We start from the raw sequence: 23,449 nt of genomic DNA on the forward strand, positions 1-23,449 counted from the left end.
GTGTTGTTACTGTTATCTTTACTATTAGGTAAGGAACTGAGGCCCAGAGTATGAGTTAACCTCTCCTGTATCTCAGTCTGGGAGATTCTGGAGCAGGTTAATTTGATTCCAGAGTCTACCAACAGTGCATTTCTGCCTGCTAGTAGTGGTAGTTGAGTTAATATTTTTCAGTCATTTATCTATTTCTGTAAAATAATGGAAGAACTTCTTAAAGTTTTTTTTTTCTTTTCTGAACTAAATTTTGTCATTTTTTTCTTTGAAAAGTTAGTGTTACAAAAAATACTGGTATAATTGAGGTGATTGCTGACTGCTTACCAAGGTAGCAAAATTTAATCAAGTACATTTGTCTTCCCCGATTTTTTTTTTTTCTCAAGTGGATGATTTTAGAGTGGTTTCTCTCAAATTGCTGCAGACACATTTCAAGAAATCTTTAGATGATCGGAAAGTAAGCAGAGTGGAGTTCCTTCCAGTTCACTGGCACAGTTCCTTGGGTGGAGATGCCACAGGTGTTGACAGGTTTGTGGATTTTGATAACTTGGTTTTCAGATTAGTCAGGCTTAGATTCAAATTTTAAACTATTGTATAAAGTAGTTTATTATGACTTTAACAAGTAACACTAAAAAGCTTTGATTGTATATTTGCTGTTATATATGATTAAATGCTGTTAAGTTTATATGCTACTTTGTATGTGTGCATGACTGATTATATATGTATGTGGTGTGTATATTTCTATTGCAAATACTTAAGAGAATCTAAGAAACTTAAACTGGTTTTAAAATACTTACCTATAGCGGTTTTTTTTCTTTGGTGGTTCAGACATGGGACTGTCCTGTACATTGTAGCATGTTGAACAGTACCCTTGGCCTCTACCCTCCAGATAAGAGTAACTCAACCGTACCTCTGATTTAACAACCAAAAATGTCTCTAGTCACTGCCAGATGTGTCCTGGGGGCAGAGTTGCCCCTAGTTGAGAACCGCTGGTTGAGATGATTGTTTCTCAGTGGAGACTCTCTGGCAGGATAGTTGTCATGAAAGACTGTTGTGTGTACTGTAGGCTGATTAATGTCCTCAGTCTAAACGCCACTAACTGCCGGCAGCTCTTACCGGGCCCTGTGACAACTAAAAAGGCCTCCAGTCAACTGTGATTGCTGCCAGCTGGGAACCATAGACTTAGGAAGTATTTCTGCCAGGGACGCAGAGCTGATAACATACTTGGATTTTAGTGGACATCATGGTGTTTCAGGGCACGTGTTTTAATAAAACTAACCTACGAACATTTTATCATGTGAGGCCCTGTACAGAGGATGAGATGGTTGGATGGCATCACCAACTCAATGGACTTGAGTTTGAGTAAACTCCAGGAGTTGGTGATGGACAGGGAGGCCTGGCGTGCTGCAGTCCTTGGGGTCTCAAAGAGTTGGACACGACTGAGCAACTGAACTGAACTGAGGCCCTGTTATGGGGCTGTTTTCTTTCTCTCTGGGTGTTCCTGAAATATGCTGTGTTGTGTCCTGAAATATGACCATCTCAAATCAGGAAAGATTTTCATTCTCTTAAACTCCTTTCTTAGTTTCTTGCTACATTCTCTGTTGTCCTTGCCACCCACAATTTTTGTCAAGTATCCTGATTTCTAGTAGATTGGAAGAAAAATGAAAGGTAGGCTTTGCTCTTTAAAAATGAAGTAAAGGTCTTTGTTTTGGCCTTATTTTATATGATAACTTTATTTTATTTATTTTTTTATGATAACTTTAGAGAATCCACAAATTCATAGTATAGTTATAGGCACAAGTTGATAACGTTTTTTATTTATCTTGATTTATTTACAGAAACTCTGAAATCAACTCATAATTAGTTTGTGAGGTTTTTTTTTTTTTCTCAGTGTATTTTCAGGATTCAAAATCAAAACTTTTATAAACTCATATTTAAGGTGGTTACTAAGTATACTTTTTTCTTTCTAAACAGGAATATTAAGAAAATCACTTTACCGAGTATTGGTCGATTTCGTCACTTTACCAATGAGACCTTGTTAGACATTTTATTTTACAACAGCCCCACCTACTGTCAGACGATTGTGGAGAAAGTGGGATTGGAGATAAACCGTCTGTATGCACTCTTCATGAGTCGGAACCCTGACTTCAAAGGAGGGGTCTCCGTTGCTGGTCACAGCTTAGGTGAAACTTTTAAATTTCCACATTTAAAGTACAATTTTTGTTGTGTCATCACTGTTTTCAGTGTGGGTGACATGGTTTGTTAAAGATCTAGAATTACAGATTTTCAATTTTATAAAGGGTAGAAGTGAATGCTTTGAATTTACATTCTGCCTTTTGCTATTCATCTTTCATGTTGCCTAGGAATGCTTTATATTTTAATTTTGCTATTTGGTAAAGCAAGAATATAGATTATCAGATCTTGATTAGCATCTAACTTTACGTGACTTGCACTTGGGACTTTGAACAAAAAGAGTAGGAGAATTTATTTAGTGTTATAGAAGCACCTAATACATTATAAAACAAAAAAGCAAAATGCTTCTTTTTTTTTTTTAAGGCTCTTTAATATTGTTTGACATCCTGTCTAATCAAAAAGATTTGAGCTTATCAAAGTCTCCTGTGCCTTTAGCTGTTGCTAATGGAGTTTTGAAGCAACCACATTTTCAGGAAAAGCAGGTATGACCCACTAACATCTAGATTTAGAGTTTGAGCCAAAGAGCTTTTCAAAATCTGAACTGATTTTATGTAACAAAACTCCTTGAGGTTTACAAGTATGATGGAACCATAGAGCTCGTTTGAGTTTCTCACTTGTCTTCCTTATGGATTATACATTTAAATGTGATAGAATGTTTATGGTTTGTTTAAAAAATGTGAAATAAATTATTGTAGGAAATGGAGGCATACAAATTTAGTAATTTTAGTAATTTTCTGGATATTCAAACTTGAAATAACAAACTGCCAAAAATTATAATTTATGTATGGAACAGAATTAAGATTTTTCCATAAATCAAAAGATGTTTTATGGGAGTTTTTCTGAACTTTGTAATGTTCTCCCAACTTTTTTTTAAAAAGATACCCGAAGAACCAAAGCTGACGTTGGATGAGTCTTGTGACCTTGATGTTGAAAATGAAGAAGTCCTGACTTTGCAAGAAACTCTGGAAGCACTTAGTCTCTCTGAATATGTTAGCACTTTTGAAAAGGAAAAGATTGATATGGAATCTCTGGTACTGATGATAGTTTGATTCATTTTTGTCTGAAACTGTTTTTCCTGTGTTGAAAAGGAAAAGATTGATATGGAATCTCTGGTACTGATGATAGTTTGATTCATTTTTGTCTGAGACTGTTTTTCCTGTGTATGAGATGGTAAATTATTAAGATTTAAACCCTTTTACATCACAGTGAAAGCAGAGACTTAAATGTTTAAAAAACTGAAAAAAATCAGGAGACCTTTTTTTTAAAAAATAATCCGGGAAGATTTTTCTAAGTATAACAAAACCCACAAGCCATAAGGAAAAAAAAATTGTGTGGTAGGGGATGCCATAAACAATATCTAAAGGCCAGTGATAGGTTAAGAAGACAATTTGGAGCACACCTTATAGACAGAGCATTTATTTCTTTGTTATTCAAAGTTGCTACAAATTACACACAAACCATCAACACAGTAGGAAAATAGGCAAAGGATATGAACAGATGTATATGGAAAATAAAATAAGCAACTTCTTATCAAGAAACTCAAGAAAAATATGAATTACAAGTCCAATGAGATTTTTTTTAACCTGTCAGTTTGGCAAGAATATTAAAAGTTTGATATTAATACACTGTGTGGCCGGGATAACAGGAAATAGGTACTGATACATACTGGAGTAAGAGCATAAATTGGTCCAACCTCTGTGGAGGGCAGTCTAACAATATCTTTTATTATTTTTAAAATATTTATTTATTTGGCTGCATCAGCTTTTAGTTGCAGCATGTGGAATCTTGTTCCCTGACCAGGGATCAAACCTGGGTACCCTGCATTGGGAGCGTGGAGTCTCAGCCACTGGGCCACCAGGGAAGTCCTGTCTTTTAAAATAAAAAGAATGCATACACTTAGCCCAGCAATTTCACTGCCAAGGGTATTTCCTATGAAAAAATACATAGTATTTCCAAGGATACTCACTGTAGCACTATTTGTGATAGCAGCACCTTAGGAATACCTGTGTCCACTGGTAGGGTGCCAGTGAAATCGTTTATGGTGCATGCACACAGGGACCAACCCTGCAGCTGTTGAATGAATGGGGCAGTGCCAGAGGGATTGGTGTGGAATGATCTCTAAGGTTTGCTATGTGAAAAGACCAAAATTCAGACCTGTTTGTGTATAGGTTTGTTGCTCAGTCACTAAGTGATGTCCTACTCTTTGCGATTCCTTGGACTGTAGCGCGCCAGGCTTCCCTGTCCTACACTATCTCCCAGAGTTGCTCAAATTCATGTCCATTGAGTTGGTGATACGTATAAGTCACACACCTGGAAAAAGTCCTAAGTCATACACGGGATGCTGTGTATACATCAGATATCTCTGGATGGAGAGCAAGTTGCCTGCAGTATCTGCTCAGAGGACTGGGCGGTTGGGGTGGGTTGGGGGAGGAGACTTCATTTTACGCTTGACGTAACTTTTGATACTGTACAACCATGTGTGTATTTTCTGGTAAAAATTAAGAGAATGATTTAGATGTGGAGGCTGAAGATTTTACCACCTAAATTAGTTCATAATTAAAAATTACTTAGGGTGGGGGTAAAAAAATTAAATTGACTAAGATATTCAATTACCTTAGATGATACAGTTTCTTTTCATAATTCCCTTTTTTCAGTTTCAGTTCATGTATCATTAGATTGACTAATGTGCTTGTCTATTTTCTTTTAAAGCTTATGTGTACAGTGGATGATCTGAAGGAAATGGGGATACCACTTGGACCCAGAAAGAAGATAGCTAACTTTGTAAAACATAAAGCTGTCAAACTGGTAAGGTTCATTTCTGCTCCTAAAAGAAAACACAACTTATCTCTGACTAGCTTGTTTATATTTTGGAAAATTTTGTTCATACCATTATGGTTAGGCCAGTTACTGTGCTCCCTGCCCAAGGGAACAGTAATTGAGTTGATGGAAGCCCAGATGTGGGAGTCAGCCAGAACTGGGTTTAAATTCTAATTAAATTCCAGTTCCTGGTTTTCCTGGGGCTGATCATAGTTCGGGTTAAAGGGCTTGCAGTTTTTAAATTGGTATTTGCGTATTTCCCAGTGCAACACTGGATAAGTCCTAGACAAATAGATGAGCTGGTGACCCTAATTTCCAGTTCAACTACTCATTAACTATATATTCATGAGCAATTTGCTTAACTTTTCTGGTCCTTGGTTTCCTTCATTTCTACAGTGGGAGTGATAATGCCTTCCTTACAGGATTGCAGAGTGGATGAAGCCATGCATGTATAGCTAATCACCCAATAAATATTAGCTCATTTTCTGTCTTTCTAATCCTTCTCACCATCTAAAGAGATAAAAAGAACACACACATACATCTCACTAAATAATAACCAAAAAGCAAAAATTGTTAGCTATCCAAAACACAGCAGTAACAGCAACAGCTAAAAAGCATTTCAGAAGAAGTAAAACAATTGGGAATAACTCATTTAATTTTCATTAAGTTAACTATATAGAGATTTTCTATAAACTTAGCATTTAGGGTAGCTATTTTATTTGTATTGTATATTAATTAACATGGTCTTCATTGACCCTTCCATCTTTTAAACGTCTGTGGTTCTTTACTTTGGAAAGAACTTAATATGCTCCTTTATGTGTAATAAGATTATAAAGTCATAGGACAGAGTTGTGATTGGCTAAGCAGTTGAGTTCAGCATTTTCGGAGTGTATCTTTTGCATCAGGCACGTTCTGGACCCTTGGGATCTGGAGATGAACCGTGTGGTCTGTGGTCTTAACTAGAGGGGGAGATTTGACCACAAAGGAAGTATCGGTCCTCTGACAGTGCGCTCTGCTGTCAGAGCCAGGTGAGGCCTGGCCATGGGAGAAGGGACGGGGCTGGTGAGGGAAAACTTCCCCCAGGTGTTGGTGAATGAACTTGAAGGAGGGGTGGGGTCAGGGGAAATGGCTTTCCAGGAGGGGGCAAATATTTTTCTGCAGTGAAAACAGCAAGGGGACTGAGAATAGGGTAGGGGAGAGGGTCCTAAAGGCCCAAACGGTGGAAGTGGCAGCTGGTCCTCAAATGTATTCTCATGGCCGTGAAAGGCATGGTCCTTTTTAAACTAACACCATGAAATGCTGACTTGCTTATTAATTTTTGTCACAAATTATGATTTAGCACCAAATCTAAATTTAGTCTAAATTTTAATTTTTTACTTCAGAAATGTTAAAATTTAAAGCTATGTGCTATAAGCCACATTAGCAGGGTCTTCTGTATTGAAGGTGGATTCTTTACCAACTGAACTATAAGGGAAATCCCTATAAAATGTCAACCATGAGCAAATGTGCTTATAATAAATAATAAATGAGTTTTTAGACATTGATTCCTTCCTGGTTTTTCCGTTAATATTTGCTGTCTTTTGCTATTGGTTAGGGCCCACTGGCTGATACGCAGTACTAAAGGAAGAAAAAGTTGGAGCAAATCTTAAAGTTGAGACAATTCCATTATCAACCTGAATTTTATGTTAATGTGTGTGTGTGTGTGTGTGTGTGTGTGTGTGTGTGAGAGAGAGAGAGAGAGAGAACTGGGCCACATTTTAGCAGCAGTGTAAAGCCGCTGGGTCAGTTCTGAGGGACACTGCGTGAGAGCCACTGCTGTGGGTCAGTGGAGCAGTCCGGGCACTTCCATGACTGGGCTGGTGTTTTAGAGTTCACTTGCTTACAGTGTGGGGGTGGAGTTGGAAGGGGTGAAGCTAGAGGCTGTTGGGAATCTCGGCATAGTCACTGTAATTATGCAGTGACTCAGAAATGGTTGAGGTATAATGGGAAATGGAAAAGAAGGGTGAGACTCAAAACACATTTTAGACACAGGATAGTGTTTGTGGTGGTTGATTGAAGGTGATGATGAAGACTGAGTTGAGAGGCAGAATCTCTGGTGAGCACATGGCCACACCAAAACCAGGACCCCACAAGTGTGTCCACACTGTGGACACCAGCCTGTGTTCTCCACGTGTAAGCACGTTCGTCTGCATGTGCATGTCAGTGAAGGACAGGCCTGTAAAAACAGACAAAAAATGAGAAGCTAGATTGCCAGGCCCTGCATCTGTCCTTGATTTTATATTTCAGTAAAAGGGAAAAAGGACAAAAAGGTTCTGTTTATAGTTCTTGAAAAGTCTCTAGAAGGAGTTTGGTTTGGCTCCTGTAGTAACTTGAATATATCAGTTATGGCACTTATAAGAATGTTTTGAAAGGGGTAAAAACCTATAAAGTCATCTTATTTTTTAAATTCAAAAATAATTGCCTCTGAATGAACCGTGACACTTTCTCAGCTGTGTTACCATTGATCGCTCTGTTTTTCATCGTTAACAAGGTGCTGCTGGATCAATAATGAGATAAAATGGTGCATCCTATTGATTTACTGTAACTGAAAAGTTAGCCCATTATTTTTAATAAGGAGATCAAGTATTTGTGACCTGAACTTCTCTTTCCCCTTTGTAAGCCATCTTAATCATTTTCCTTTGAAAAGAAATAATTCTTAGTGCTGGGGATATTGATTGTCAAGTATGTGTATGTGGGCGCACTTTGTTTTCATGTTACTGCCTGTGTCTAAGAGGGAAACAAAACAGCAGTTTGCTGTAGGACTGTTTAGGATCTATTTAGACAGTTCTCTTAGTAATTTAGATTGTTAAGTTATATGACTATAATGGGAAGTACTTCAGAGCAAGAAAGAAAATTTAAACTGAAGAATGTTGGTCACATTCTTCAGTTTGTGTTTTAGGTTTAATCCTGTGGCGTCTCCAAAGGGCAGAGATAACAAGGCCAACCCAGACCTTCATAGTGGGATCAGTTCCCAGATGGCTGGCGGAGAGCTTTCTTTTTGCTATATCATCTTCTGAATTAACCAGTTGGACCTGTGTCCAGGTTTCCTAGTATTTGGAATTCACTGATGGACAAGAGCAGTCAGACTAGCTGTTGGGTTTAGGCACTGTCAGTAATGTTCAGAGACTTACCCAGGCGTTCACAGCTTTGGGAGTGAGGACCTCTGAGACCTGTGCCCGTGGGAAATCAGCAATCCACCGTGATGGTCATTCACATTCCCCTGATATTGTTGCCGCCATCCTGGGGCGCGATCACAAACCAACACGCGCGGATTTTGTCTCATTACTGTAGTGGTACACCTGTTGTGTTGATGCTCCCAAAGATTTTCTTTACTGACTTACTTATGAAATATGTAGGTCTTGAGAGTTCTGTTCAATAAGCTTTGACAGTGTTTGCACCTGTGTAGTCACCAGCCAAAATCAGAAGTAGAGCATTTCTGTCACTCAGTTCTCTCAAGCTGCTTTCTGGTCAGCTCCTCCCGCCAGGGAGTGCCTCTTCTGAATCTGATCACTGTAGAATAGTTTTGCCTGTTCTAGAAGTTTATATAAATGGAACCAACACTGAAAACTCTTTTCTATCTTTCTTCTTTTACTCAACATAATGTTTTTAAGATCCATGAAGTTGTAGTTTTATTTGCAGTTTACTCCTTTTTATTTCTGAACAGTTATTCCACTGTATGAATGTACCACAATGTGTTCTTCCCAGAATGCTTTTGAGGAAAACTTATCAGTGGCTTCATATAGACGTAAGAATATAAACATGTTGAATGAATAAATTTCTTAAGTTACACCTCTTTATAGGAAGTATATTTTTACAGTTACATAAAGTACTTCTAAATTATCTGGCTAAAGTTGAGATCATGAAGGAAGAAGTTGGCATTTAAAAAAAAATTTCTATTAAAATTTTAAATTATATAAAAAGTGCATGGCACAGAGTATAATAATAGCTAATATTTAGATTTAATTGTAGCTGTTTTGCCACATTTTTCTTTGTTCTTAATTTTCTTTTTCTTAAGAATTTTAAAGTAGCTTATAGACATCATGGCATTTTTTTCCTTGAATATTTACTATGTGTCTCTAAAAGGACATTTCTCTAATTAACCACAATGCCTTCATTGTTATGCCTAAGAAACTACTAATCATTCCTTAATATTGATATGGATATTTCATAGTGATAGCTGATAACTTTTTTCCCTTAGTTATATTATGAAATTTTGGTATTTCACAGGAAGAGAAAAAAGCAGCATCGGAAAAGAAGGCAGTGGTGGCCACGTCGACAAAAGGACAGGAGGAAAGTGCTCAGAAAGCTAAAGACGTGGCTTCTCCTCCCTCAGACGCGAACGAGGCCAAGAGGAGGCTCCCGCTGGGAGCGTCCGTCTCCTCTGTGCGTGTTGATTATGAGGCCTTTGAAGTTGGCACCGGACAGGCAAGTCAACACACTGACTCAGGCTGTATGGTTTATGTTGGAATCACTTGGCTGGGCTATTTGGGCGACTTTAAATTCTTTAAATATTTATTCAACAATTTTTTCAGGGGAGGGTGGAGAAAACTGATTTTCTCTTAATAAAAATGGCTTGCTTTCATAATGTTAGAAATAAGAGATTGAATGTGTACTGAACATATCACTTCACCTTTGAAATTGTCTCTGTTTAAGTCTTTTCACCCCTCAGTTTTATAGTGTTAACCGTCTCAGCCACTAGTAGTAGAAGATAGAAAATTATTTTCAGAGTATGCTTAAACTTTTTTACTACTCACAGTTCTTTCCTGAGGGAAATAGTTTCTGTAAAAGCCTACCAAGTAGTTGATAATGCTGCATTTAATGATAAACTTGTTTCACAGTGGCTTAAAAGTATTAAAATCTTTTTAGAGAAGGTTACTTTCAATATATTTATAGTTGTATGGTTCTAATGGTTACTTTCAGTATACTTATAGTTGTATGGTTCTAATCTCTTAAGTGAGTTCATGACTGATTTAAAGAAGGCAGAAAATATTGCTGGATGTTTGATATAGACTATTCAAGCTTTTAAGCCTAATTCATTCATAAAATTTGCATTTAAAGGGATTTTTATTTATTTATTTAACTTACTTATTTGGCTTGCCTACTCCAGAACGCACGAACTCAGTAGTTACAACTGGCAGGCTCAGTTGCTCTATGGCATGTGGGATCTTAATTCCCTGACCAGGGATCAAACCTGTGTTCCCCACATTGCAAGGCTTGCAAGGTGGATCCTTAACCACTGGGTCACCAGTGAAGTGAAAGTTGCTCAGTTGTGTCTAGCTTCTTGTGGGCCCATGGACTGTTGCCTGCCAGGCTCCCCTGTCTATGGAATTCTCCAGGCCAGAGTCCTGGAGTGGGTCGCTGTTCCCTTCTCCAGGGGATCTTCCCAACACAGGTCTCCCGCATTGCAGGCGGATTCTTTACCATCTGAACCACCACGAAAGTCCACAAAAATGTCTTCTTAAAACATGAGCAAACTTGAACAGACTCTAGGAAATAAAGAAAGGACATACTTTCTCAGCTGCATGTGAAGGCTGGAGTGTAAAAGGTTTGTGGAACCAGGGCCTCCCCATCACTGGGACACTCACCGCCTGCTTCTCCTTGGAAGTGTTGGCCTCTGTGAACGTGGAATTGTGGGTGTTGGTGGTTCTGGACTCCCCTCTTCATAGCTTCATCACCATAGAGGTGAAGGAATCTACCTAATAGGTCCAGTTAAGAAACTTAAGGAAGGATTTTATTTGACCTGACTTGAGTCTCAAGTCCATTCTGGACCAATTCTTATTGCTTGGGGAGTGGGGAATGGTTTGATTGACCCAGTCCAGGTCACATGTCATCTCCTTTGTTACCCAGAGTGTTGTTGTGGAAATCCACAATGTGCATCATTCATGCCAGAAAGCCAGGAAATACTGATTAAGGAAAAGATGAGGGGGAAAAAAAATTCTCATAATCACCTTAACCATGACTAATTACCATAAGCAGTTTGAACAAGGCCTTCTGGACTCTTGAGCATATATTTACATGTCTATTTTAATAAAAATGGAAAATACTAGGACATTATACAGGTCTCCCTTGACTTATGATAGGGTTATGTCCTGATTAACCCATTATAACCTGAAAATACCCAAAGTCAAAAATGCACTTAATACACCTAACCTGCCCAGCATCAGAACATTAAACATTAAATGTGCTCAGAACACTTAACATTAGCCTACAGTTGGGCAGAATTACCCAACACAAGCCCATTTTTGAAATAGGCTGCCATAACAAACTGTCACAAGCTGGGTGGTCTTAATCACCATAAACTTACTGTCTCACAGTTCTGGAGGCTGGAAGTCCACGACTCAGGTCCTTGCTGCCCCCTGAAGCCCTGTAGGGGCTCTTTCCCTTCCGATGGTTTGCCAGCAGTTGTTAGCATCCTTTGGTTTATGTGCTTCACCCCACCGCCCTGCCCCATTCTTCCATTTTCACGTGGCCACCTCCCTTTGTCTTCACTTCACTTCCCTGTCTCTGTGTCCAGGTTTCTCCTTTTTATAATGACACCAGTCACTGGATTTAGGGCCCACCTTAATGCTGTAATGATTCTATTTCCAAAGAAAGTCTGAGGTACTGGTATAGTTCTCTTTGGGGGAACACATTCAATCCATAATATTAGACCTGTAGGCAGTTTTTCACTCTATTAAGCAATCCAGTGATAAACAGTTTTAAACCAATTTTCTGGGAACATTTTTTATTCTTTCTTGCAGTTATATAACTGGAAGTATTTATAGCTGGGCCAAAAGCCATGAACGCGAGAATGTTAATATACTACTACTTGCTCCTGGAAAGTTTGTACTCCCACTGGCAGCTTATAAGACTGCCTCTCTCTCCTCTCCCTTGCTAGTACTTTCATTCTTGTTTAAAAATGTCGTATTCTTACTTTTATAACTTCTTCTAAAGAAATAGTTTCTTCACATGCAAATAGAAGTTTTTAATTTTTTTTTAGTTTTTATATCTGTGCTAACTGTATCTCACTGTATTTCTTTGAGCACTAGAGAGGTTAGATATTTTGTCATCTGTTTTTAATGCTTTTTTTTTGATGATGTACTAGAGTACCTATTTTTCTATTGGGTTGCTTTTCTCTTTACTGGTACTGAAGAATTCTTTATATATTAGGGATATTGGCCCCTTCATGTAAATATTTTTTCCAGTTTATAATTTTTTTAACCTTATTTTTTTTTCTGGAACTGAGGCAAGATGCATAATCTTGAGAGCACCTTCTTTCTGGTCCCCATCAGTAGCAGAAACTATTGAATTTGCAAATTTAGGGGCAAACCAAGGGTTGTGAAGTCTAGACTTTGTTAGAGGGGCAGCCTAGTTAGTAGAAAGAGCTTTGAACTTGGGGTTAGATGTCACGTCATTCTGCCACTCACCGTGTGCTCCTGGGTTAGTGATGTCACCTACTTGGGCTTCACTGTCTTTGTCTGATACGTGGGCATGAGGGTCCCTGCCATGCCCTCTGCTCTCAGTGGACCTCTGTCATGCCCCTTGATTATGCCATTCATTGTTCTTCATTCTCAGGATACTGAAATGATGAAGACACATGTTCTGTCACTGAGCAGCAAATAAGAGCTTTGTAAACTATAGAGAGCTGTCCGAATGTGGGTGCTTTCTCTTAAACTAACAGTTCTCTGCGAGCTGAAAGGCTACATGTGTGCTTCCCCCACACAGGAGCTCTTTGGGGATAAATCATCTTTCTAATGGAGAGAAACATGTGCAATGAATGAGGATGGTGGTTATAATAGAAGTCACAGTCATTGGATGCTTAAAATATGCCAAACACTTTATGTGGATTTGGTTATTAAGTGTGGTTTTTCAACCACATTATGAGTTTGGCATTGTTACGATTCGCATTTTATAGATAAGGCAACAGGTGGAGGCAAGAGAGATTGAGAAAGTTGCCTGAAGACACACAGTAAGGAGTGGAGTCAGGGCTCAAACCCAGGCAGTTTGATTCTGGAGTCTGCAGTTTTGACCACATTTATAACTGACATAGAGATGATACTTCTGTACACTATATATTTTATGCTTCATACAATAAGTGAAAGTCTAGTCAGAGGATGTAATAGTGGATAAAGATTTCAGAGGGAAATTTTTTGGTCCTTTTGTGCCAGCAGCAGCTGTCCATCACAGTGATCAGTAGCATCGTACGCCACACCTGACAGCATCATCTGTGTTGGGGTGCTTTTAATCAAGTGCAGTTTCAGTTGAACCGTTGAGATTTATATTTCATGACATTGAAATGACTGTCTTTCATTGTTTTCTGATTCTTCCTAGGTTTCTGTTGTTTACAGCACCTTAGACTTTGAACCAGAGATTTTCTTTGCCTTGGGATCTCCAATTGGTATGTTTCTCACTATTCGAGGAGTGGATAGGATAGATGAAAACTACAGGCTTCCTACCTGCAAAGGATTCTTCAATATTTATCACCCAGTGAGTGACTTGCATTTACTTCTGCTTTGAAGAAGACAAAGCACTAGTCCTCTTTATCCTGATAGAGTCTCAGATTCTTAGGAATTAATACTGATTTTGATTTTGTACAACTTAGCCCTCTGACCTAAAAAATAGTCTGATACTTTGCAATAAACTTTTCTACCAGAAAACCTTTGTTCAAGGAAATGATTCCTTCACTTTGTTTGCAAAGTAATTTTCTTCACAAACTGAAAAGTCTTCTTATAATTACCAGTATTTGAATAAGGTGTGAAAAAAAATAAAAATCTCTGGTTTGCCAGTTATCTGTTTGCTCACTTAACTAAGATATATAACTCAAAACAGCTTTCCATAAATTTCTAATTCTTCTGTTTATAGCTTGATCCAGTGGCGTATCGTTTAGAACCTATGATTGTACCAGATTTGGACCTAAAGGCAGTTCTCATCCCACATCACAAAGGCAGGAAAAGACTTCATTTAGGTAAAAAGCCAATGCTTTTTCCTTCCTGTCATTTTGTGATCTCTCATTTAATGATTTGTGTTCTTCCTGTCATTTATAATAAGTTATGAGCATTTTAACACTAAGCTCTTACTTATTTAAGTGCCTACTATGTTCAGAACCTGTTTACTAAATATTTGGAGGAGCTATAAAGTTATGTAAGAGTTTCTTCTCCTTGATGATTTCTTCTTGATAATATTCTAGTTGTTGATATAATGAGGAATGGGGGAAGTTGGTAATAAAGTGAGATGCATACATTTTGATAAAATTTGGTAATAGTTTTTGAAATTGGGAAGCAGAGTAATTTTTGAACTGAAGACCAAACCATCAAGAAATAAATTTTGATGCTCAGTCAAGTGAGCTGTTTTTTCCTTGGTAACTATAAATAAACTTTTTCTTTTAAAAAAATTTTATTGGACAAAATGGATTGATAATAGTTCCAAGTAGGGTTTAGGTTTCTTTTATGCCTATTAATGGTGTATATTACTTCTTATTCATAGGTTTAAAAGAAGGAAAAGTGATCATGCCCTCTTACTTAAAATTTTTGTTCTTTTTTTTCTTTAAGTTTGCATTATGCTTTTCAAACATAATTAACTTTTGAAGTTAAAATGAGAAATTTGATACTTTGATATTCTTAAAATTTTGAATTAAAATATTATTTATTAGACAAAAGTAGAAAAAGTAAAGGGGCAGTAGTTTCTTCATTTTTAAATTAGTTTAAATTGTGATTATATCAGAATCTCAAATTCTCAAAACCATTCACCAATACATATTAGAAAAACAGTCATCTTTTTAGTCTTGTGGCCCCATTTTTTGACTTATAGTATAAAAAAAGGCCCATAAATGTGCTTATACATTTTTATGGTATTTGAATTCTGTCTTTTTTTTCTTTTTTTGGAGAGAGGAAATGTATAGGTTTAAGCTGGATCAAGTTTAGTCATTAAAAAAATGATCGAATAAGACTCCACAGAACATTTTAACATGTTGAGCGTTCTTGGCTGAGAAACTCCCGTGTATTTGACATTTAAGAGACGAATAAGAGGTCTTACCTCGTTTGAGAATAGTGTAACCTGTGTTTTAATTTTTGCGGTGCAGAATTTTACCCAGTAACTAATACCTTGTTATGTCATCTTAACCTCCTTAGAGCTGAAAGAAAGTCTCTCTCGGATGGGGTCTGATCTGAAGCAGGGTTTCATCAGCTCTCTGAGAAGCGCCTGGCAGACACTGAACGAGTTTGCCCGTGCTCACACCTCTTCAGCTCAGTTGCAAGAAGAGTTGGAGAAGGTAGCCAATCAGATCAAAGAAGAGGAAGAAAAGCAAGTAGTTGAAGGTAAATTTGACATTTAAGGCATTTTCCAGTGCAAAAATTATTTGTGAACAAAGCACACATAAATTATTTGATGATGCTTTTCCATTATAGTCCTTTTTGTTGAAATGTAGAGGCTCTTCCTATAAAGGAAAATCTGTTTGGACAAACTACTTCAAAATGCATGTCATCCTTTCTTTTTAAACTAGATTTTGGGCTGATAGTTGCAGGTTTTACTCTGCTGCTGTTTAGTTGCTAAGTCGTCTCCGACTCTTTGCAATCCCATGGACTGTAGCCTGCCAGGCTCCTCTGTCCATGGGATTCTCCAGGCAAGAATACTGGGGTGGGTTGCCATTTCCTCCTCCAGGGAATCTTCCTGACCTAGGGATTGAACCTGCTTCTCCTGCATTGGCATGAAGATTATTTACCACTGAGCCACTTGGGAAGCCCAGGTTTTACTGTACAGGCTTTAAATCTTGAGATTCATAAGGCCAGAGTGGAATGTCGGAGTTGAGAATTAAGTTGGTATTCAGGCGTTTGAATGACCCCCTGTGAGCAGAACTCTCCTGGTTGTGTCTGACTTGTCACTGTAGACTGTACGTGCAATGTCAGGTCATTGTGCCATGATGTCTTTGATTCTTTCAGGTTCTAATTCTGTTTCCTTTCTCTCTACAATGCTCTCTCACCCCTTTTCTTCAAAACTCCTGTCAGCTGCTTGGCTCTCTATCCTCTCTCCCGGGCAGCCAGCCCCTCTCCCCCTGGCTCTTTGGAGGAATGGGAAGTGAGCCTGGTAGCTCCCCAGGCTGCTGCGTGTGTCAAGCAATTTTCTCTTGAGCCCAGAAAGTCAGCTAAAGTCAGAGGATAATGATTAAGTGATTGACTTTGATATTGAAATGGTTTGAATTCTAGCAGAAAAGATTGTTGAAAGTCCAGATTTTTCCAAGGATGAGGACTACTTAGGAAAGGTTGGAATGTTGAATGGAGGCCGTCGAATTGACTACGTTCTTCAAGAAAAGCCAATAGAGAGTTTTAATGAATATCTTTTCGCTCTTCAGAGTCACTTATGCTATTGGTAAGTATTTACCTTTGATAGTGTTCATGTGCCAGCACATACTGCAGTTCCGTGAGATTCTTGCTGAATTAGCATTTGTTACGGAATATTATTTTGAATGCCCATATATTCAAAATCAGTGTTTTACCCCATTAGCTTAGTTATCCACAAGATGGCAGCATGTCACCTGTGTTTGACCAAAGACCTCTGGTACTTGCACATATTGTTGAGATACATTTCAGAGTGGGAATGGTAGGGACTTTGAATGCCATCCTTTCATATATCCTCTGTCACCAAGGGGAACGGCAGCACAGCTGTTTTGTTGCTGATCAGTCTTTATCCATTTTTTAAGGACAGCTCTGAGATTATACAACTTTGTTTTCATTTGCCCTCCTTAGCTAAAGTTGAATAGAACCAAAGCTGCCTTTCTACCTTTATGCATAGAGGTTAATTTCTCATTATCTCTTAAGTAAATGTGCTTTTCTTTTTAATAGGGAATCAGAAGATACTGCTCTGTTATTACTTAAAGAAATTTATCGAACAATGAACATTAGTCCAGAACAGCCCCAGCATTGATTGGACTTCAGCTTCACAGTGTGAGTTTATCTTTATTGCGTGTATAAATTCCGAAGGTTTCATTCTGAGGCTTTTTTTTTTTTTTGACTACACCCTGCACATAGGATCTTAGTTCCTTGACCAGGGATCAACCCTGGGCCCCCTTTGTTGGGAGCAGTCTTAACCCCTGGACTACCAGGGGAGTCCCATGTCTTTCTCTTCCTCTCTTACTCACCTGGCAAAACCTAAATCGTAGTAAACCCTTACTCTGAACCTCACTCAAGTAGCAGCACATGGTCAGAGAAAAGTCAGGCAATTGCGCTAACCGTACTCACTTCAAATCTATGACCAAAGCATCCAGTGGGCAGTCAAGCCTGCAGTATTGTTCTGCCACACTTTTGCTGGTAAATTCCCTTCCCCACACTGAAGTGACTGTTATTTTGCTCCTCTCTCTGCTCACATTTCCCACAGCCCTTGACCGTGACCCTACTCTCTCACACTTTGGAGAGAAGCCAGAGAACCCCGCTCTGACCACCACCAACTTTACCCACTCTTCTTACCTTTGTATCTTTGTGATTTTCCCGCATCCACCCACCCATCCATTTGTCCATCCATCCACCCACCCAGCATCTTTCCATCGTTTGCTGAGCACCTTACTTACCTGCTAAGTGCCTAGGCCCTGAGGGTTACAGCAATGGACCACACAGTCTGCCCTCAAGGATCTTCTTTCCTGTAGGAGAGGACAGACAGTAAATGAACAATGGAAGTGAGTCAGATGGTTAAAAATAGAGCATCAGGATAAGGGGAGAGGGAATACCTTTGAGATGGGAACAAGTTGCTGTTGTATGTAAAATGGCAGGGGTCATCCTTAATGATAGAATGTCATTGAAGCAGCTGAGCCAGGTAGATATCTGGGGGAAGAAGATCATCTCAGACAGACAGAATATGTATCAGAGCAAAAGAGCTGCCTCATCCTTTTTAGTGATTCCACCACAGTTTGTTTTAACCATTCCTTACCGTTGGGCATATGGGTTTACTAGCATGAACAGTGCTTCAGAGATGCATTATATTTATTTATTTATTTTTCATTTATTTTTATTAGTTGGAGGCTAATTACTTTACAGTATTGTAGTGGTTTTTGCCATACCAGAGATGCATTATATTTAATAGTTGTATTTCATTCATAGTTCTTTTTATTAAAATCCTTAATTTATCTACCATTGTTGCATGTTTAGGTGATTTTCCAATTTTTCTCTATTGTAAATAATTCTTAACATGTAGTTGTATCTACTTTTTGTGCATTTCTGACTGCTTGGCATAAATTCCTAAATCTAAGAGTAGTCACATTTTAAAAAGATTTTTGATCTGTGTTTATTGGGAAGTTGTATTTCAGAAGGGTTGCAGAAGTTTCATAGCTGCTGTCAAAATAAGTGCTAGTTTTTCTCTACCCTTGTCCATATTGGGTATTGCTGTTTTTTAAAGTTTTGCTAATTTGATAGCTAGAAATTGTTATGCGTACATACTAAGTCACTTCAGTCATGTCCGACTCTTTGCAGTCCTATGGACCGTAGCCCTCCAGGCTCCTCTGTCCATGGGATTCTCCAGGCAAAATTACTGGAGTGGGGTGCCGTGCCTTCCTCCAGGAGATCTTCCCCACCCATGGATCAAACCCGTGACTTTTGTCTCCTTCATTGGCAGAGGGGTTCTTTACCACTAGGGCCACCTGGGAAGCCCAGAGGTTGTTACATCATTGTTTCATTTTGCATTTCTGTTACTAGTGAAATGAAGCATGTTTAGTGTTTTTAACTGGCCATTTCTTTTTTTGTCAATTGCCTGTTTTTGACCTTTATGCTTTTTTCTGGAGGTGTGGGGGGTATGATATTTTTGCTTCTTACAGATTTATAGTTATGATAGTTAAATTAACGTTTTGTCATTACAGTTTTTTTTGAGTTTGGCATTTGCCTTCTAATAAATAAATACTCCCTTTTATTTTTAAGGGGTAGGATCAGGGAGCATGTTTAAAAAATGTGAAGGCCAGTCTTTTAATATTATGTAGATAATTACATTTATTTTCTTTTAGTTTTTATATGTTTTTGTTTTTTCACCTGACTTCATAGTTTTGAAGGATATGGTATAGAGAGGAATTTAACTTTTTTCTTAAATATTTAATCTTTTTTGCCTGTGCCTTATATTGAATAATGGACCTTTTTGTTGTTGGTTTGATGTTTTTTACATGTGCTGTTTTGACTTTTTTTAATTCATACACCCAATATTTGTTTTCTAGGTTTTCTGACATCTCTTCTTTTGACTTATTTGTCTACCATATTTTACTGATTTCAAGTTACGTATTTTTTGCATTTCAGCATCTTTACATCTGGAATGCATCTTAAAAAGCAGCTGTTGCCTTAATGAAAGTTTAGTTCTCCCTGAGAGGGTTTGAGTTTTCTTCTACAGTCACTGGGGGGCACTGCTAGTCTGAGTCTTTTGAAACTCACTTCTCTGCTTGAGATCTTCTTGGCCTGTGCTGCTAGTGTGCACTCAGGTCATAAAATCTGCAGGCTGGTGGGGGTGGAGGCACCAGGTCAGTATCAAGGAATTTCTCCCCCTTCCTGTTGTCAGGGAAGTGGTCTGCAGCATCTTTGCGTTCTTTCTGGAGGAAGCATTATTATTTTTATTATTATATTTTTACCCCTCATTGAGGCTGTTTGGGATTTGATATCCCTACTTTTTGTGAGGGTCTCTGTGCCTTTTAGACTCCCTACCCTGGGCATCTTTTCTTTGCATGATGCATAAAACATTGTTGCATCTTACAATTGACAATGTCTTAGGTTCAGTGAAAGTTTTTAATATCTGGTAGTCTACTTTCTTAGTATACCATAGTCTTGGATATTATTCTAAATGAATTTTGAAATGATTTAAATTCCCAACATTCTTTCTGCACAAAACAAAGCAGAACAAACAAAATCCAAACAAACAGTTCTAGGACTGTGACATCATCACCTACTATGAAAAATTAAGACCCTTTCATCTTACACATGATTTGTTCACTGTAATTGTTTTATTTCTTCTTATACATGGTTGTAAAACTTAGGCAAGAGCTTAGTTCCTAACAGTGTACTGACACTATAAAATAATTTAAAATCTTAACAGTCCTTCTATACATGGTTCATTCAAGCATTGACAGTTTTGCTGAATTTTTTTTCTGTCCTTTAATTTTAGAATCACTCTTTAAAAAGCCTCAGATTAACCTGACAGATAATTCACTTTATGTTTTGCCTTTTATTTTTTGTACTCATTTTGTTATGAAGATTATTAAGCTAGTTGACCTCACTGAACACTCCCTGATGCCCTTCTGTCCCTCAAGAAGGCCTGTCTGAGGACTTCGTGTTCACGGGCCGTGTTCTTCCAGGCAGTTTGCAATGTTCGTTTGTTGCTTGACAGTGTGTTCTTTCATTTCAGAAAGGAATGACATTGAGTTTTTGTGTTATGTCTGTTAAGTTTGTAAAGTTGACTGAGGATTCTTCTTTTCTTTTCAAGATTCTCTTGTCTTTACAGAAGCTTGCAGTCTAAATTACAGTGCCGAGAAAATCCTCGGAGGACATTCCCAGTCCTCTCCTGGGCTGGCTGACAGAGAAGTGATGCATCAACAGTTCCTGTGCTGTCCTTCTCAGATGTAGGGGTTCATTTAAAGAAAACATGCAGAACAAAAAGACAATGAAAAAAATCAGTACCGCATTTGGACTGTGTAGATGAGAAAAAGAAATGTTTAAAATGATGCAGTTTAAAATTCCTCAGATCAGTTTAATTGTATAGTTGTCAAAGTAATATGTGCTATCAATGAAGAATATTTGTCGCATGCAAACGGTTGTTTCTTTTTCCTAAACTGTTGTCAGTGGTCTATTAAACTTGCATTTTTAAATTAATGTAGTATGTTCTACAGACTTCTCAAGAAACTATAATAATACAGTTTTTTAAAGATTTATGTTCAACTTTTTAAATGTGAATTATAGTTTGGGCTGCTTTAATGCAGGGTTATTTGTATTTGTTAAGCGGAAGTAACCAAAATCACTGCTGTTCCAAGCTCCACTGTGGTCTTGGAGACTTCCAGGCCGTTACCAGGATGAGAGTGGTGAGAGGAAGTGAGACACTTCTCACTTCACGGAAGTCCTGTGAATTCTTTCCTAGCGTCGCTTCCGCTAGCAGCGGGGAGCAAGCAAGAAGTTTCTCCATTTTATCAACTATGGTAGCTGTGCAATCGCCTTAGTGCTGAAGTTGCAGTTAATATGAGAACCACAGTAGAATTTTTTTGGGTTTTGGGTTTTTTTGCCTTCTATTAATTTCACTTATACCAAAGTATTGGAAAGTATGAACTGTATGAACTTCTAGACTGTAGCTCTATTTCATGAAAAGACTGTTCTGTGATATTTTACTTTGTTTTACTGTAACTTCAGATTATCTAAATATTTTCCTAATACTACATGGGAATGCTGATTTGCTTTTGTTATGCAGTAGGAACATTTTACACTGTTTACATAGTTCTCATGGAACATAGAATTTTTTGAAAGTCACATATGATACACATTTTTTGTGTATATATATTAGTGTGAATAAAACAGTAACATCAGTGCATTTTTCTAAAGCAGAAAACTTCTGTAATTTTCTTGTCTTCCTTAAAAGTATTCCTTTGAGTTCAGTGTTTATTTACTTTTCATTGTGAGCACCTGCTCTATAGTTAATGTCTAACTATAGCATTTGCTCCTAATAATAGAATTAGGACAGTAGAGTTTTTGAACTGCAGCTGACCCCAGACAGCATCGTTTCCACAACCTTATTCTGCATCCAAGGACACGACACTGAATGCCTTTGTCAGGCTGCTGGTGGCAGGTCTGGGCTGGAGTACAGTTCCACCCACTCCCTTTTGGCCTTCATTTCTCGACACCAGTGCTATTACTTTTCACTTAATTTCCTCCTAACTTCCCCAACCGATGAAATAAAAATAAGAGTTATTTATGTATATTTTAATAAAATCCAGTTTGATTTTTCAACTTACAACTGGTTTTGTCTGTATTATTCAACCTGTATCTTCTGAACATTGAGCAGAGGAGAAGAAACACTTGAACCAGTGTCCATAGTAGAAACATACGCCAGTGCAGTTTTAGGAATCTTGCGATTTTAACACTTTAGAAGATAAAAAGTAGAATTTGGGGGCGTGTATTTATATCCCTCTTCAGTTTCTTAAAAAAAAACCTAAAGTCAAAACAGTAAGTAGGTCCGAGGGCAGAGTCTCTTTATTAGTGTATTGTTCACTGTTACAACCACCCTGCCTGGTACGGTCTTGTCACAAAGTAAGGCACTTTGCAAATATTTGTGAATAAAACGATTTTTAAAATGAGAAGTAGAATTAAATAGAGACCTTAGCATGACTGTTCAGACCAAACCTTTCACAAATTGCATATTTTCTTTAATTTTGCATTCTTTTTAATATGTTTATTGTTTTTGTCTGCACAGGTATCTGTTGCTGCTCTTGGGCTTTCTCTAGTTGTGGTGCAAGGGCTGCTCACTGTCGACTTCTCGTTGCAGAGCACGGACTCGAGGTGCTCAGGCTGCGGTAGTTGCTGCCCACGGGCTTAGTTGCTCTGAGGCTTGTGGAGTCTTACTAGACTAGGGATTGAACCCGTGTTCCCTGCACTGCAAAGGTGAATTCTTAAGCCCTGGACCACCAGGAAAGCTCCCCATTTAAAAATTTTAGATGAGATTATAGCTGTTGAGTAAAGCCTGACCTCTCCTCTTCCCCCAGCAGCCTTAACCTGGTTTGATGCTCTCATTTTCTTCTGATGAGGGAAGTCAAGTCTCTAGTGATCCTGAAATCATTTCATATGCAGAGTTTGGGACTAAAGTCGAAAAGTGTCTGTCTGAAATTGAAGGTCAAAGAGTTGTAAAATTGATAAGGATAATCTAGGTTGCTTCCTAAGATATGAATTTTATTTATTTTTATTAGTTGGAGGCTAATTACTTTACAATATTGTAGTGGTTTTTGCCATACATTGACATGAATCAACCATGGATTTACATGTGTTCCCCATCCTGAATCCCTCTCCCACCTCCCTCCCCATCTCATCTCTCTGGGATAAGAAAGCTGTGGTACATATACACAATGGAATATTACTCAGCCATTAAAAAGAATACATTTGAATCAGTTCTAATGAGGTGGATGAAACTGGAGCCCATTATACAGCATGAAGTAAGCCAGAAAGATAAACAACAATACAGTATACTAACGCACACATATGGAATTTAGAAAGATGGTAACAATAACCCTGTATGCAAGACAGTAAAAAAGACACAGATGTATAGAACAGACTTTTGGACTCTGGGAGGTGAGGATGGGATGATCTGAGAGAATAGCATTGAAACGTATATTATCAAGTGTGAAATAGGTCTGGTTTCTTAACGTGGCTGTAGTAAGAGGAAAGTTACCTTCCAAGACTGATGGGCCTGTGTGTTTTGTGATTTCACCAGATAAGGATGTTTCTCAAAA

General features: G+C 38.1%; 1 protein-coding gene across 4 annotated transcripts in view; it reads left to right on the forward strand.

Annotated features, from left to right (window-relative positions):
- Positions 1-21,960, forward strand: part of LOC122708891 (SEC23 interacting protein) — a 38,259-nt gene extending 16,299 nt beyond the window's left edge. For 2 of the 4 annotated variants that reach the window (XM_043925677.1, XM_043925680.1), the window contains exons 8-19: positions 375-516; positions 1,963-2,171; positions 2,545-2,663; positions 3,060-3,212; positions 4,891-4,986; positions 9,265-9,462; positions 13,348-13,503; positions 13,879-13,981; positions 15,144-15,329; positions 16,215-16,377; positions 16,851-16,952; positions 20,449-21,960. In XM_043925677.1, the coding sequence (XP_043781612.1) occupies positions 375-516; positions 1,963-2,171; positions 2,545-2,663; positions 3,060-3,212; positions 4,891-4,986; positions 9,265-9,462; positions 13,348-13,503; positions 13,879-13,981; positions 15,144-15,329; positions 16,215-16,377; positions 16,851-16,932 (1,607 nt within the window). In that variant the 3' untranslated portion in view covers positions 16,933-16,952; positions 20,449-21,960. The remainder of the gene's footprint in view (positions 1-374; positions 517-1,962; positions 2,172-2,544; positions 2,664-3,059; positions 3,213-4,890; positions 4,987-9,264; positions 9,463-13,347; positions 13,504-13,878; positions 13,982-15,143; positions 15,330-16,214; positions 16,378-16,850; positions 16,953-20,448) is intronic. The other 2 variants (XM_043925679.1, XM_043925678.1) reach the window with 2 other exon arrangements.
- The last annotated feature ends 1,489 nt before the right edge of the window (positions 21,961-23,449 follow it).

The sequence above is a fragment of the Cervus elaphus genome, chromosome 15 (assembly GCF_910594005.1).
Source record: "Cervus elaphus chromosome 15, mCerEla1.1, whole genome shotgun sequence".
NCBI classification, from domain to species: Eukaryota; Metazoa; Chordata; class Mammalia; order Artiodactyla; family Cervidae; genus Cervus; species Cervus elaphus.